The sequence below is a fragment of the Sinocyclocheilus anshuiensis genome, unplaced genomic scaffold (assembly GCF_001515605.1).
Source record: "Sinocyclocheilus anshuiensis isolate Anshui unplaced genomic scaffold, SAMN03320099.WGS_v1.1 scaffold319, whole genome shotgun sequence".
NCBI classification, from domain to species: Eukaryota; Metazoa; Chordata; class Actinopteri; order Cypriniformes; family Cyprinidae; genus Sinocyclocheilus; species Sinocyclocheilus anshuiensis.
Window position 1 is genome coordinate 891232 of NW_015552566.1, and position 18068 is coordinate 909299.

At 37.1% G+C, this 18068-nt stretch overlaps 1 protein-coding gene across 1 annotated transcript in view; it reads left to right on the plus strand.

Annotated features, from left to right (window-relative positions):
- Positions 1-18068, plus strand: part of dph1 (diphthamide biosynthesis 1) — a 134160-nt gene that overhangs the window by 1207 nt on the left and 114885 nt on the right. The window contains exons 2-3 of the mRNA XM_016455660.1: positions 1427-1664; positions 6135-6284. Of these exons, the coding sequence (XP_016311146.1) occupies positions 1427-1664; positions 6135-6284 (388 nt within the window). The remainder of the gene's footprint in view (positions 1-1426; positions 1665-6134; positions 6285-18068) is intronic.

Here is an 18068-nt window from a genome sequence, read left to right on the forward strand (position 1 = left end):
TATGTATATATATATATATATATATTAAGCTAAATCGCAATATCATCCAGTCTGAAGTAAGTTTTGTACTTGAAGGAATGTTTTGTCATATAAACAAAATGTGTTTCATAATATGTAAATTAACTCAATTTAGGAGGAGGAACTAGATCAAATTGAAGTAATGCATGCTAAAAGGATATTATTTGGACAATTTGAGTTTTTTTTTAATAATCTAGTAGAATAAATTGTATGTAAAGACATGCATTGTAGCTTTTATCTTTATCAAAGATGAAAAAATGCAAGTATTATTTTTCTTTCTTTCTTTATTTTTCACCTCTATGTGTAGTTTACTTGCATCTGAGACACAGGAACACTTCCACTGATTCATTCACTGTGACTCAAGCTATAGCACTTCTGTCTCCATTCACAGGCAGATACACACCAGGCGACAGAGCACAGATGGAGATGAGGAGTCATGAAAGACTCTTTATAAATTTGATTAATGAGGAGACTGCAGGCTGTGAGAATGACAACTGCACCTGATTTTGTTAGATGCTGTAGATTGACATTATTCTTATTAAAAAATACAAATTAAAAAAAGGCCATAATTCCTTAAGTCCCGTTTTAGTTTCAGACTATGGATATAAGATAATGGGGGGAATCCTAACCAGGCTATACACACTCAGAAAAAAGGTACAAAAGCTGTCATTAGGGTGGTACCTTTTAAAATGATAGACCTTTGTACCATTTTTACCCCTAAAGGGTGCATAGTAAAACCGTAAAGGTACATATTATTTCCTAAAGTAAGCCTAAATATTAGTATGGTATAGGCTACATATAAATATTTTAATAATTATAAAAATATTTTGATTTTAGTTTATACATTTTATAAGTTTACATATACATCGTACAAATTTGAGATTAGGGAAAGAAATGTAATATTTCAGAACAAATTTTTTTTTCCCCACTAAATTTGCCTTCCATTTAAAAGGTATTGAATTGAAAATGTTTTACTTTATGTTTACACATATACTCTCAGAAAAAAAGGTACAAAGCTGTCACTAGACTGGTACCCAAAGGTACAAAAGCTAAATGGTACATCTTTGTATCTTTACCGCTAAATGGTACATATCAGTAGGCTACCTTAAATGTACATAGGCCTACTCTATTAGTAGGCTACTTTAAAAGTAGGCCATGTATTATTACCTAAACTGTACATAATAGTACCTTTTGAAAGTAAGTGTAAAGCCCCAGTGACAGTTTTGTATTTTTTTTTCTGAGAGAAACCTAATAAGAAACATTTTCAGTTAGAATAAATTACATTTTAAAACTGAACCACGACTCTAATCATAGAAAGGAGGGTAATGTCTGCTTAATAAATACTTTTCTCACTCAGCATATATGACTTTTGATACATATACATATCTGTTTTTTTTTTTTATTTTAGGAAGAGATCCCTTCCAATGGGATCAAATTTGCTTCTTGCGTCCTTGGCATAAAATGTTTGAAAACTTTTTCCTTGCGTCTCAATACATCGCTCATATCGATGGTATCGACACTTGATTTGCTCACATCAGCTCTGTGTTCGATTAGTAATGCCTTGTTCACTCCACGTGCACTTGTTTGGGGAAAGATGGCGGCTCCCACTAGCGAGATTGAAGAGGTCGCTGCGAAAAAACCAAATGGTGAGTATTAATAGTTTGATTTTTTAATACTTCATCGTGTTTGCGATATCTGTCATCTATAAAATCCAGATCGGTTTTTAAAAGAAACATCGAGATAAATCTGCATGCGCTAATTCTGTCTGATGCTGTGTGAAATACATGGTGCCTTATAAGATATATTGCGGTCTATGCTAGTACTAACCTATGTTAGTACTACAGATGTATTCAGAAATGTTCTTATGTGATCTAAACTAGTATGTGTTGCTGCAGTTACATATTAACACCGGGGCTAGTTGTCACACAGGGACGTTGTGAAAAAGGGGTCATATGATGCTGCTAAAAAGAACATTATTTTGTGTATTTGGTGTAATGAAATGTGTTTATGCGGTTTAAAGTAAAAAAAAAAAAACATTATTTTCCACACAATGTACATTGTTGTTGCTCCTTCGTCCACGGTGAAAGCTGATCCGGCGATCCACAGCACTAAGTTATGTGGAAATACATCCCCTGAGGGGATGTATTCCCTCAGCGACCAGCACAGATCAGCTCTAGGCATGACGAAGCGGATATCGTCCTCTTTTGGAAGACCAAACAAAGTAGTTTCGCTTTCACAACGAAGCACACAGCGTCTTCATGACATGGCGGCAGCGGCAACAATACTACAGTGAGAATAAAAGTTACAAAAGTTAAAAAGTTAAAAATCGCGGTTGCTGCGGTTCTTGCATTCCTCTGCGGTTTGCTCATCAATAGCGCGATATTGCGGTTATCGCGACAGCCCTACATACACCACCAACTATTCATTATATAAACCGTAGTCTATGTTGCTCAACAGAGAAATTTTATTTTTTTTCTGTATAGTATAATATACAGAAAATATTGTTGTCTAATAACTGTTAAAGATAAAAATGTGTGACACCTGGTCCCCATAGATGTGTAAATGCAATTAATGTGTGTTGATGTGGTCTCTGAATATTAGGTACCATGGTTTTTCAAATGGTTAACTAATCTCACTCAAAACATTTGTTTGAAATCATATATCATGATTAAATTATGCACAATTGTAAAACTGTAATAGAGGTGCAAAACAACTGGTTGGCTGTCATGAGAAAATAGTTTCAACTTTTGACATCAGTGCTATTTTTGTCTGCAAATTGAAGAGAACTTCTGTGTTTCTTTAAGCTTTACTGACCATGAGATGGTAGCATCACTTGGTTGCAGTAGGCTTGTGATAAATGATTGTGTTTTGTGTATTCCCATCAATCCTGCTGCTCTCAGATCACATGTCTGTCCTCTTCTTACTGCCACCCTTCTTCCTGTCCTCAGCATTTTCAAGCTCACTGCAGATATGTAAGCATTCTGCAATCTGTCTAAACACTGTCTTCAATTTCTTGCTTGCTGTGTTGTCTGGCTGAAAATGGGAATTATTTTAAGAATGATTATAATATTTGTTGTTTTCTGTCATCTATAGTTTTTCATATGTGTTAATTAAAAGTTATACACCCCCTTTGAAGTTTTTCTTACAGCATTGAACCTTTATTTAAATGGTTCTTATTGGCACAATACTAATCCTTTTTTTTTTGTAAATATATAAATACATAGATAATAATGTATTACATTTATTCATAACCATTTTTGCTTAAATAACCCCATTAACTTGGTAGATGAGCTTTACTTGACTTTTTTTTGTTGTTGTTCAAACAGTGACTTTCTCTTTGCCGGTATCCCTACACCACCATTTGTCTCTTGGTGGCAATTTATTTTGAATGCCAGAAGAACACATTATCCGAACATATCGTTTGCCAAGTTATTTTTAAAATTTGCTTCAGGAAATAAAAGACGACTTGGAACCATCGGTGTTTTGAACCGTTTGACTAGTGCAGGGGTAGGCAAGTTCGGTCCTAGAGAGCCGCAGTCCTGCAGAGTTCAGCTCCAACCCTGAAAACAAAACTCACCTGCCTATAGCCTTAGTAATCCTGAAGACATTGCTTAGCTTGTTCAGGTGTGTTTGATTAGGGTTGGAGCTGAACTCTGCAGGACTGCGGCTCTCTAGGACCGAATTTGCCTACCCCTGGCCTATATGAATAATCACGTCAACAAATTCCAAGGTTGCCCAGTTGCCAGATCTTGTATCCCTCGCATCCCTCTCACACAATCGACACATAAAAATGTCGCCCTGTCTCCCGAATTTTGGGACCCAAATGTTGACAGGTATGATCCAGCGCAGAGGAGAGAGCAAAACAAAACACCAGTCACGAATTAGACGTATAAAACAAGGTTTGTAAAGAAAAATGTTGGAGGATTTCGATATAAGCTAAGAGGACCCTGTTTTTTCTTTGCTAAACAAAAGAAACTTTGCTTCCTTTGCTCTCGAGACTGGCATATTCTCACCGGACATTAAGCTACGCCTATGTCCTATGTCAGGGGTAGGCAAGTTCGGTCCTAGAGAGCCGCAGTCCTGCAGAGTTCAGCTCCAACCCTGAAAAAAAAACTCACCTGCCTATAGCCTTAGTAATCCTGAAGACATTGATTAGCTTGTTCAGGTGTGTTTGATTACGGTTGGAGCGGCTCTCTAAGACCCAACTTGCCTACCACTGGACTAGGCAATGGAACAATGCATTAAAGTAAATATAAGAGGTGGGCCAGGGCACGGTTCGGTTGGGCTCGGGCGCGGTACGCATGCAGTGTGAGCGCTAACCGAGCCGGAGCATGGATCAAATACTATTTTGTGTGCGCTACTGTCATCATTACGACCGCAAACATATTCAATTACTACTACTACACTACACTTTTCAATTAATTTAATTTAATAAAGTATGTTTAGGTTTATAATGGCTCTGGTTCTTACCTTATTGATGAACAGGAAATGTAGTTTGCGAGTAAAGCTGCAAATTATTTCATTAACGTCAGCAGAAGAACACATTATCCGAACATATCGTTTGCCAAGTTATTTTTAAAATTTGCTTCAGGAAATAAAAGACGACTTGGAACCATCGGTGTTTTGAACCGTTTGACTAGTGCAGGGGTAGGCAAGTTCGGTCCTAGAGAGCCGCAGTCCTGCAGAGTTCAGCTCCAACCCTGAAAACAAAACTCACCTGCCTATAGCCTTAGTAATCCTGAAGACATTGCTTAGCTTGTTCAGGTGTGTTTGATTAGGGTTGGAGCTGAACTCTGCAGGACTGCGGCTCTCTAGGACCGAATTTGCCTACCCCTGGACTAGCGTGATCGCTCCGTGACGCGCTCGGGCGCGGTTCGTTTAGCCGGCCCTGGCCCGGTTCGGTTGGGCTCGGGCGCGGTACGCATGCAGTGTGAGCGCTAACCGCGCTGGAGCACGGAAAAGATACTATTTTGTGTGCGCTACTGTCATCATTACGACCGCAAACATATTCAATTACTACTACTACACTACACTTTTCAATTAATTTAATTTAATAAAGTATGTTTAGGTTTATAATGGCTCTGGTTCTTACCTTATTGATGAACAGGAAATGTAGTTTGCGAGTAAAGCTGCAAATTATTTCATTAACGTCAGCTGCCTCCGTAATAATTTTCTGATACATACAAGTGAAAATCAATGCACGGCATAAATTAATTATTATTAATTATTCGGCAGAATATTAGCGAAAGTGGTTTTCTCCGTTATCTCATACATGACGTAAGCGTGCTCCGGCCCGGAATGTTTAGTGCAAGTGTGAGTGCTGGCCAGTGGGGGAGGGGGGATAATCGCGCTCAGGCTCGGTTCAAGGCAACCGTGCCTAGTGTGAGTAGGAGTCACGCAATACCAGGTCTATCAAAACTTCTCGCAATCCTTCATTTTTTGGCCTCCGGTTCTTTTCAACGTAGGCTACTGTGGCGTCTTTATTTCTTTATTCTTATTTGCGACTACGCTAATTTGCGCTGCGCTTGGTATATTGCGTTGGTCGATATGTAAACGAGATGTTGCGTCTGTGTTCTTTAATTTGCACATTGTTAGTAAATCACCCGCAGAAATTTCCCCTCCCATCGGCGCTGTTTTGGAATTGGAATTGCGCTAGCGCTAATTTGCCCTGTTTAGTAAATCTGTCCCTAAAAATCTTAATTGTTCCTAACTTTTAACTGGTAGTGTAGGAATAGCCATTCACTAAACTATAGCCAGAACTTGTTACATTACAGATGGTCTGTCTGTCATAGACTTCAAAAATAAATGGACATCGCTGACAGACTCATTCTGCTGATGACTGACCTCTCAGTTCAGCAGCTGTTCTGACAGCACTGATTGATTGTGTGATGATTCATTTTGTATCTGAGAAATGAGTGCATGGGCTTTCCTTGTCTTATTATAGACTGTAGCCCAATCAATTTCTCATAAAAATAAAATTTTTAGTGGAACTTGCTAAGGCAGTTTGTAATTGCACATATACTGTATTGCACTGTATGGTGTCTTTACAGACACTTGTGTTCAGTAATGCTTACAGCAAACTTAAATGAAGTGAATTAACTGTCTTTTTAATGTAGTGCGAGTACAGAGGAGAGTGGCCAATCATATTCCTGACGAGATCCTCAAAGATCCAGAGCTCATTGAGGCCATTAAGGCTTTGCCAGCTAACTACAATTTTGAGATCCACAAAACAATATGGAGGGTGCGACAAGCCAAAGCCAAGAGAGGTGAGTACATTTAACATGTTTGTTTTGAAAAAGTTAATAAAATGGTAAAACGACAGTGCTTTGTTATGCATTTAAGGTTATATTGAGCTATTTACTTTAGATATAATTTTTCCACTATGTGTGCGAATAAACTTTTGATTTGCTGCCTACTTCAACAAAAGGGACAACACTGCTATATATTGTAGGTATCTGCAAAATGGTTATATGTTGTATTTTTTTTGTTATTAGGCTTACAGTTTCAGTTCCAGAACATTAGTTATTCTGATTGTCTGTCTATAGAGAATTAAATTGCCTTAAAGTTCATCTCTGTTTGCAGGATAATGCAGTAGCATTACATAATGTATGTCTTGAGCTCATTGTTTTTATGAGAGCATACAGGCTGCATTATATAGATTAATGTTATTCACTATTGTGTTATTTTAGTTATACGGACAGAGTCAAGCAAACTGAAAAGCAGAATTGCCTTGAAGGTTTCCACAGGCATAAATTAAGATGTGGTCTTTTTGCTGTTCCCTAGAACAAAGTGCAAACTTTAAAATTACTGCAGAGGGCTGCTTTAAATCAGCTGGGAAAATTGGTGAAATTCGTGATGACATTTAGAGGCATAATTACCTAATTTTATCAGGACTTTGGTTCAGCAAAATGTGGAAGATATGGTTATTAGCTTATTAGCTTATTAACCATCAACTGATTCTGCTGAATAACAAGGACGTGTTTGCCTCAGTACAGAATGACTTTTATTCTTTAGAGCACAGCAGCTTGAAATATCTTGGCATTTGGTTTTTATTCAGATTTTGGTAACACTTTACATTGAGGTTAAATTTGTTAACTTTGTTCATTCATTATGCATTAAGTGCATTACAGAATTTACCTTGGTTCATGTTAATTTTTAATTAATAGTTTATTAATTAATTAAACTATTAATTTTAATAGTTAATATATGTTGAATATACATGAATTAGCAACAAACAATATTATATTGAAAATTAAACATTAACTTAGATTTAGGGCTGTGCAAATAATCAAATGCGATTTTTCATGCGATTAATCGGCAATGAATCGCCTTCGATTATGAAGGCGATTTTGTGTAGCTTGTCAGTGAACTACGGCTCTGTGTAGTAAATGCCGCTCCATCTGAAAGCACGTGCTGGAGATTTACTACTAATCACAGAACCGGCTTTACTGATGAGATGCGCATGAAAATCGCATTCGATTATTTGCACAGCCCTGCCTAGATTAATAAATGATGTTTAAAACTTGTTGTTTGTCATTGGCTTATGACGTCTAATGCATTACATGAGGCGGAGGAATTGAAACTTATTGTAAAGTGTTACTTAATTTCTAACAATTATTATTATTATTATTATTATTTTTTATTTTATTTTTTTTTTTTTTGAGGTCTATAATTAATAATTGAGGTCTCAATTATTTATTCTTTGGAGAAATATGTGATAAATTAAAGGTTCTAGTTGTTTTGTTGTGATGTTTTAATCTGTGTCCACAACGGCAAGTGTTTTGCATCAAAATATGTTATATCCGCTGTAGTGACTTCCATAAGTGTTTTTTGCAAAAATCCTGTCAGAATGGTGTGAAATTACTCCCCCCAGGAAACAACACTTATGGCTTGTTTGAAACCGCTCTAATGAGATGTCATACAGCTTCTTAGTGAGATTTTAGCAATTATAAGTGGTCAAGACTTCCCAGGGTCACCCCACGCTATCGTACTATAGCATTTTACTGTAGACTATCCACTTTAATGGATGAAATGACATCTTATTCTAATGCATGTGCTTTACCTCCTCAAGCTAACCTCGGAGAATTTAATCACGGCATAAAAAGATGATGAAATCACAGCAAGCAGCTCGGTAATCCTATTATTTGTGCGGTATCATTTATCGTTATGCAAATTTAATCCTCATTTAGTTTGATGCGTCCAATCAAGAGCTGTTTATCTTGCTGTTGATGATGAATTGACTCAGCTTGAAGGCCTTGTCGTGAGTGCTGTAGCTTAGACTTGTGGGTCTTGATCCATCAACCCTTTGGCTGTTTGCTTGTTTAGCCTGCGTTCTTAATCTGTCATAACCATTGGGATGGCTGTGAACTGCAAGCCAAAGATGTTATACCAATGACACTGTCCTTAACATTTCAGAACAGCTGAGTCAAAATAGGCCAGTAGTGCAGTTGTGTGAACATCCAAAGTTTGGTTTCAAGAAATGCCATTGAAATGTGACCTTTTTGGGCTTCGAATTGCGATTTGTCTCTTTAAATCTCACCCGACCGACCTCGTATCCTCTCACTTTGGTCATGCGTCACTGTCTGATGGCAAGTCGTCCCAAGGGCCTGTTGAAGCATGTCCTCCATCATTCTAGTGCAGGTGTCAAAGAGCCTTCAGGATGGGTCATTACACAGTAAGATGAAGGAGAGCAAGGCGAGAGGTTGGTTTCAGTATATTTAGATACATGTTCATCTTAAGGAATCTGTCTGTAGAGTTCAGACCTACATCGATGCCCAATCTTTAATCACAAAAAGTCCTAATAATGCGTAGCTGCAAAAATGCCCAATTTCAAGCCTCTATTGATATGAATGACAACAGACAAGTGTTTGATGTGCTGAATGTGTTAGCAGGTGGCTTGTGCTGAGTACTTTAATGGGGATTGGACAGAATGCTACAGTCTGCAGGGCTCTTTGTTGTAGAGGGTTTTCGTTTTAAAAGCCCCCTCTATTTCTGGACTCAATGGGCAAAGATCATTTTGAGCAGATTCTCTTGTTCTCTTTTTCTACCTTTTCCACAACCTTTCATGTTTTCCACCATTATTTTTTTAAATATCCATAATGAAGCAGTTGCTCTAAATCTTAAAAAATTGTCATGACTCAGTATAGACCCTTTTTCTGTTAGTAAACATTGTGATGTTTTTCTGTGGGCGGAGCTTAGATGGAGGCAGAAAGATTCCCCTGATTGCTTCACTAACGCTAGCTATGAAGTTTGTTAGCTTGTTTTTTTTAACAATGACTGGAGAAAATCTGATTTTATCTGCATATGTAAGGTCACTCACTGTCCGGAACCGCGATTGTTATTTGAAAAGGTTAACTTTAACGGATGAAACCAGATTGGCCTAGCCGTACACGCTACCTCAAAGCATGGACGATCTGACAGAATTACCTCCGGTTGAGTGACTCAAATCTATAGAGAAACCTAACGTGTATAGTAAAGAGAAACTCACATCTATATTAGAGAAACATAACGTGACAAACTCACCTGTGTCTATCTAGTCATGAAGATGTATATATATTTCAATTTCAGCAGGCAACTATTTTTACAGCTACATGAGAGTGAACTGGGCCAAAATACAAAAAAGTAAAACATTCAATGTGATGGATATATTATTTGAAGATGTATGTATCATGTAATAGCCAAATAGTTATTTTAAAGTATATACCTCCTATAAATGATGTAAGTTTACAGTGACATTACAATACCTTTACATTACATACAGTACATTTAAAGTATGTGAATATTTTCTAGAAATAAAAATTCCATAAACTGCTAATTTTGAACTTTCTATTTGATTATTCTTTCTTACCAAGTTCTTAAAAATTCCAGCGACAATCAATCACAGTACCGTACATACAATTACAGATGATTAAGCATATAAATCGTCAGTTTGTTGTTTTACACACATGCACACAGACATTATTTCATACACGACATAGTCGTGAGATACATAAGAAATCTTTAGACGCGTAACACAAACCATAATCCATAACAACAAAAGACAATACTTTTTTTTAATCCTTTTCTGATAAGTGTGCGCTGCAAACGCAAGCATTTTGATGATTGTTTCTGTCCAGTCCGCTCATTTTATCGCGGTTAACCACAGCTGTCGTCGTTTTTTTGTCTAGTAGAGGCAGCAGGTATGCATTAAAATCTCAAATTGGAGCCTGTATTACGTTGATTCTGGCACCCAACATCACAACAAGATTATATTTTAAACTCCTTTTGTAGCTGAATCTGTGCTGGTTTGAATTGGCCGCCTCCAGTTTTCGCTTTGTTTTGCCTCCAGCTAGCACTGTGACCTAATTGTGACGTCAGCACAAAAAGGGTCTATAGGGCTCAAGATGTATAGATAAAAAAAAGAAGAAAAATATGTATAAAATTTCTTTTTTAACACATTATTTCTTTCCATTGATCATATACATTTGTGTCTTCCAAATGTAAACATTTGATTTAGTGTGATGTATTGACCAAATTATGAAGTAATGATTTTCACTACACCATCATTTCTGGGAAAACTATGTATAAATTGATTTCAAAAACCTTTATTGTTTAGAGCTGCAGGGCCTTGTCTATTTCAATTGTATGTAGCCCATTTTATGTATTTATTGTAGGCTAAATTGCGTCTGTATTTATTACCTGTGCCTGGTCACTGTATATTCTGTGTCATATTAGATCTGTATCAAATATTCTTACGCTGTGGCATCAACACAGACTTCATCTACTTTCATTTCCTGCTATGATAAGGAGAACTTTATGTAATAAGGATGCTTAAATGTAATGTGTTATGCTGTAATGTTCTCTTGACTCTAGTGTACACGATGAGACCAGTGAGTCACGACTGATATATAGACAAGTTTTCCCCACACCTTTTCCACACTTGTGTGTATATATATATATATATATAACATTGTTTTATTGCACATGATGTAATCATTGCCCTAGAGACCAGCACTTTTCAGAGATACATTTCCTGTCTGTAGTGAGAGGTGCCTTGCACCCTGGTTGTGTGTAAAATTTGAGAATGAATCATTATGATTCATTCATGGTGCATTGGTAGACATAAACGACATCCTGAGAGAAGTCTACAAATATCATAATTTGTCTGTTAATTAAAGGATGCTATTAAATTATAATATAAATAAAAAAATGGTGATGTTGCACAGCTCGTTATTTTGCTAAAGGTCTTGAGTTTAAATATGCACATTTTTTAATGGACCAGGTAAAATCACAACTTTATGTCAGAGGGTAAATGTTAGAAGCCAGATGCATTTTATTCTGTCATTAAAATAACTTTAGTTGAACTATATGGCAGTAACATGGCTTCTAGAAGGTCAAGAGGTTTCTTTCCATTGGAAGACAGACAGAAAGCAGCAGCAGTGAGATGTGCCACCCCAAGGAGCTGCTCAGCAATAGATAACTGCTAGATAACATTTAATTTTCAATGGAGTTTTGGACCAAACAGAAAGCAGGCACATAAAAGTGCTTGCCTACATAGTGAAAAATAAATATACTGAAATGTATTTGAAATACATTTATTTCATGCTAAATTTACGTATTTATGTAGTTAATAAAAAATACCCTCCAATTGTACTTTTGGTATACTAAACTGGTATGCTTAAAGTCTAAATTGGAACTAATTTTGTGCTTAATGTACTTTAATTGTGAGGACGTAGTGCTGAAGTCCAACTAAAGGTATACTGAATTATATTTGATTGTGCTTAAGTGGAACTATTGCAAGTATACTTCAGGTACACTTTAAATATCTTAAAGACTGATATTATTTAGAAATCATGCAATTCTCATCAATAGTGACATTAAAACACATTTTAGGCTTAATATTAATAAATAAAGTTTAATTGTAATTTTTATATCAGTCTCGAGCGATATGTCAGTAGATATGTTAATAGATTTGAACTACACTTAGTATGAAATGAATATTTTAAATACACTGAACAAAATTATAAACGCAACACTTTTGTTTTTGCCCCCATTTTTCATGAGCTGAACTCAAAGATCTAAGACTTTTTCTATGGACACAAAAGGCATATTTCTCTCAAATATTGTTCACAAATCTGTCTAAATCTGTGTTAGTGAGCACTTCTCCTTTGCCGAGATGATCCATCCACCTCACAGGTGTGGCATATCAAGATGCTGATTAGACAGCATGATTATTGCACAGGTATGCCTTAGGCTGGCCACAATAAAAGGCCACTCTAAAATGTGCAGTTTTAGTCCGGGAGGACCCCCCATGACAGTAAAACTGTCAAAATTAATTTACATATTTAAAATAGTGTTTTCTTTTTTTTTTTACTTTCTCTGCCCAGGACCGATATGAGAGATTTAGTCTCTACATGCAACCTACATTTACAAAACCATGTGATATGCTGTACACTGTAAAAAATAAAAAGTTGAGAAAACTAAAAAATTGAAGGCAACCAGCTTCAGCAGATTTTTTTCAACGTTGTTTTCAGTTTATACAACAAAAAGTTAAGAAAGCTCAAAAATCTCCTACCAAAACAAGTTGAGAAAACTAAAAAAATCTGCTGAAGCTGGTTGCCTTAAAGTTTTCTCAACTTTTTATTTTTTTTACAGTGTATTTGCTGTATCTGTTTATCTTACAGCTTATTATTACTAAGATAATTGATATTGGAAAAACATTGAATTATTGTACAATATTTCATAGATACAGTATGATGATTTTAAAGTTTGATAATTTGATACTTTTCTACCAAAAAGGCCAGTTACCACAGTTACACTACTGTTCAAACATTTGAGGTAAAAAGTTTAAATTATTAAAGTATTAAATAATGTTTTTACTCATAAAGAACACTTAAAATGTATAGAAAGAATAAAGAAAATGTAAAATGTATCAAAACTGACAGTAAAGCCATTTAGCATTTCAAATAAATGCTTATCTTTTGCATTTTTTTTTTTCATCAAAGAATCCTGAAAATCCAAAAAATATTAAGCAACTGTTTTCAACATTTATAATAACAATAAATGTTTGTTGAGCATCAAGTCAGCATATTACAATGATTTCTAAAGTTCAATCACAGGAATAAATTTAATTTTAAAATATAGAATATAAGTATAGTATAATTGTATAGTCGTATTTTATATTTAAATCTGTATCTATCTGTATTTATGTTCTACTTTTAGTGTTATCTGTATGCACCAAGGGTCTGAGAGTAACGCAATTTCAATTCTCTGTGTGTATGTGCTGTACATGTGGAAGAATTGACAATAAAGCAGACTTGAGACTTGACTTGAGACGTGAGACTTGAGATAGAATATAGAAATAGAAAAAATAGAAATGTTTTTTTAAAGATTTATTTTTGGCTTTTTTTTTAGGACAGGACAGTATATGAGACAGGAAGAGAGGGGGGACAGGATCGGGAAATGTCCGTGAGTCGGGACGCCCAAAGCGCAATGGTGTTATATGTTGACACGCTGCCCACAAGGCTATTGGCACAGACAGAAAAGTTAATTTAAATTGAAATAACTTTTACTGTATTTTTAATCAAATAAATGCAGTCTTAGTGAACATAAGAGACTTCTTTCAAAAACATTTTAAAATCTTACCAAATCCATGACTTTTGAACAGTAGCGTAGAGCTGAATAACCCAGAGCTACGGCCCCTTCTGCCCAGGTCTAGCGTCACTCCATGGTTCATTCAAGGCTCTCCTGTCACCTTATTGTTCCTCTCTGGCTCAGTAGGCTTCATCAGAGCTGCACAAATATCTGTTTCTATGTTCATTTCGCATAATGAGGATGCATTGGTTGCCTGACTGATTATTTGTGAGTTTTTCTGGCCTAAGGATGCCGATGATGAATGCAGACAATAGTAGAAATGACTTACCTCCCAGATTAATTCGTTCTTGTGTTTGAATAATTAGTCCACGGTGTCTTGAAATAAATGTGATCATAATGCAAACTCTTTCTGCAGGGATGTCTGTTTGTATTTACCCACAAACTGATGGAAGTACAGGAAGAAGTGAAGATGTGATTAGGGCTGTGATGGTCGCCGTGACAACCGCGTCACATTGCCACCGGCGGTAGTGCACGTGACGTCACACACTTTATAACAAGCATAATACTAAGTTTTGTATACATATCTAATAACAGTAACAGTTGCAAATTGTTTTATTTAGACTATAAGTCTATGGTAATTCACAAATTACCTCAAACGCCATACACAGCGTTTCCTTTAGATCGGCAGGTTTGAGCGCAGGAAAATACAGTTTATTCTGCATTCAGTAAATTCATTTTGTGTTGGGCGATGGACCTTGTTGGGAAACCAAATACTACATTGCCGGTCTGGAGCCATCTCCATTCATGTCACCCATCCGCGTTTGTACTTCTGTGTGTCTTCAAGTTCCCGTGATCGCAAATGCCTGGCTGGTCAGGTTTGGTGAGGCTTTCTCCAAACTGGCCAAATACAAACGAGACAGCGATAAATGGAAGATGTTAACAAGAAATGTGGGAATGATTCCTATTTCAAAGAGAGTGCGTGCAGACGAGGAGTTAATGCGCCCGTTTGCTTGGCGGCGGAACAGTGAACTGTGTCTACACCGGACGCAACAGGTTGAGACTCTACACAAAGTTCTCTATTTGAACTTTGTGTCAGTACCTCATAAATAGGATGAGGCAGTTTACTGTCAGGGATTTGTCGTGTCGCGCCGCATCCAGTGTAGACAGCATCACTGATTATATGAGTTTTATAGTATTTTGTTGCGCCGCGCCGCTCGCGTCCGGTAGACAGGGTATAACTTTCTTATTTAGGCTACTTTCTTATTTAACTGTATTATTTCTTTGATATTTATTTTAGTGTTTTGTCATGTTTGTGGAAGTGTATCATGGCACAAACAAATGAGATCTCCGAGGACCTCATAAAAATAGTTGGTGTTGCTCGTCAGGCTAGAAAAGGTTTCAAAGCCATCTCTAAAGAGTTTGGACCCCACCAATCCACGGTCAGACAGATTGTGTACAAATGGAGGAAATTCAAGACCACTGTTACCCTCCCCAGGAGTGCTCCCACCGCAATTGTCTTTACCTTGATTGCAGTCTTCATCCATCAAAACTTTACTAGCGAGACTGGTTATCCAGTCGAGAAAACGTAGTTTGCGTCTCATCTGGCCATACAGCGGTGGGATGTGTTGACAATCCGTTCAGTCTGTACTTCACACAGCGCGTAACGTGTGAGGGCTCGCGCTCGTCAGAGACAATCACAGAATATGACAGAGCTCATGTTTTAAAGCAAAACACACTGGAATGAATAATTAACTTAAAACGCAACGCGAGTCTATGTTCTCTCGGCAATCTCTGATGTAATCAGCCTGGTTTCCTTTTTATTAGCGCTGTTTTGGACGGATTGTTTGGGATTGTAAAATTAATTGCATGCGTTAACGCGTTAACAATGACAGCCCTAATATATATACACTATATATAATAATATACACCGCGTCACCGACGGTAGTTGATCCATTATCACCGCGGTGGTAAAAAATCTGCCACCGTTACAGCTCTAGATGTGATGTTTGTCCAGTTTTAGCTTCTCTCTAGAACCATCTACAAAACTATATTTTTGTAGATGCACTGTATTGCGAACATAAGCCTTGGCTTTTTAAAGCTAAAATGTGACCCTGGACCACAAAACCTTAAGTGTCAATTTTTCGAAATTGAGATTTACACATCATCTGAAAGCTGAATAAATAGCCTAAGCTTTCTATTAGGGATGCACCGATACCACTTTTTACAGTACTCGCCCGATACCGATACTTTTATTTTTGGTACTTGCCGATACCGATCGGCATTTGGTATCGGGGCATTTTAACGAGTACGAGTACAGGAGACCATTATCGGGCCCGGTATCGGTGCATCCCTACTTTCTATTGATGTATGGTTTGTTAGGATAGGACAATATTTGGCTGAGATACAACTATTTGAAAATCTGGAATCTGAGGGTGCAAAAAAAATCCAAATATTGAGAAAATCGTCCAAATGAAGTTTTTAGCAATGCATATTACTAATCAAAAAACGAAGTTTTGATATATTTACGATAGGAAATTTACAAAATATCTTCATGGAACATGATCTTTACTTAATATCCTAATGATTTTTGGCATGAAAGAAAAATCTATAATTTTGACCCATACAATGTATTTTTGGCTATTGCTACAAATATACCCCAGCGACTTAAGACTGGTTTTGTGGTCCAGGGTCACAAATGTGTTTTATGTACCAATAATGACTGTTTTCGAATAGGTTTCCTAGAACACACCCCCTTTCTGTCATTGGTTGGTTGAATAGGTAGCCCCACCCCCAACTTTGTCTCATCATAGCTGTTACTGTCATGGTGTGTTGTAGAAAGACTCAAATGCTGTGTTGCCTAATGGTAATTTATAATAATTTACCCAATTATAACATACCTTATCCCATCGGTTTAGCTTTTATTGTTGCAGCCGTGCTCTTTCAGTCATTCAGTTTGATGAAGGCTAACATTTTGTTTGTCAGCTCTTGTGGCGTGGTAACAGGTGTAGCTGAACACACTAAGCACATTTATCTGTGTGTGTGTTTGCCCACTCCACGTCAGTTGGGGGTTCTGGCATTTTGGTATTTCCTTCAGCTTCAATGACATTTCTGGATGTGCGGTGTACAAATGTGCTCACTTAGCCCTGGGCCAGCACTGGGCCTCCTTAGCCAGAAACAGCTCGTCAGTGGCTGGTCGAGGATGGATGGATGGAGAGATTTGTCAGGCAAGGCTGTACTGAGCTGAATAACCTTTTACTGTTAATAAACTCGCCCTTTCCCAGGTAATGACCTGTCTGTGTCTGTCCGGACTGAAGGGGGCCAGTCTTTTAACCTTTCATCGGAGTGTTACTCAGCCCAGCTGTATTTCCCCTTCTTCTTTTCTGTGTGTGTGTTTGCCCACTCCACGTCAGTTGGGGGTTCTGGCATTTTGGTATTTCCTTCAGCTTCAATGACATTTCTGGATGTGCGGTGTACAAATGTGCTCACTTAGCCCTGGGCCAGCACTGGGCCTCCTTAGCCAGAAACAGCTCGTCAGTGGCTGGTCGAGGATGGATGGATGGAGAGATTTGTCAGGCAAGGCTGTACTGAGCTGAATAACCTTTTACTGTTAATAAACTCGCCCTTTCCCAGGTAATGACCTGTCTGTGTCTGTCCGGACTGAAGGGGGCCAGTCTTTTAACCTTTCATCGGAGTGTTACTCAGCCCAGCTGTATTTCCCCTTCTTCTTTTAATCCATCACTCTTCCTGGCCGCTCTTTAGCTCGTCCGCTCTCAGAACAAATTGCTTATGTTCTTTTTTTTTCTCCATCTCATTTATTGCTAATTTCTTCGCAGCTGAATCATATTCATGTAATTTCACCATTTCTTATGGGTGTGAATTCTAAGTAGGGCACATCCTGAGCTCACACTGAAGTAGCCTGTGCATTTTAAAGGCAGGTTCAAGGAAAAAAGTTTTTTTCTTTTTTTTTTTTATCCCGACATGTTCAGGCTTGCCCTGCAAATTTTGTTGTACTGACCTCTCAGCCAAAATACAAATATTTTTTAAAAATATGAAAATGATAATGTGTTTTGTGTCAGAATTTTCATATTATAATTTTTTCAGATTTTTCATTGCAGTTTAAAATATTACAAAAACTTTAAAATGATATATATATTCACTTAAAAAGTTTTTCATATTTTCCAGGGTGTTCTTTAGTTTTTTTTAAACAAAACTTTGTGCAAAAAATAATGTATCATGTTTTTAAATTGCAAAAATAGCCGAAAGCTGTATATTCGTGTTACTCCATGTCCACTATAAATTCATAAACACCGTTTTGCTGGAAAATGATGACACGCTGTGCAAAACACTGCTCATTATGGCACAAAGATGACTTCAGTTAAAGCCGTTTTAACTGATGCTCACAAGACTCTCGCAGTAATTTTAACAAATCGCACAGCACTACCAGTGTTATATATAGTTAACCAGAATTATAACATTAC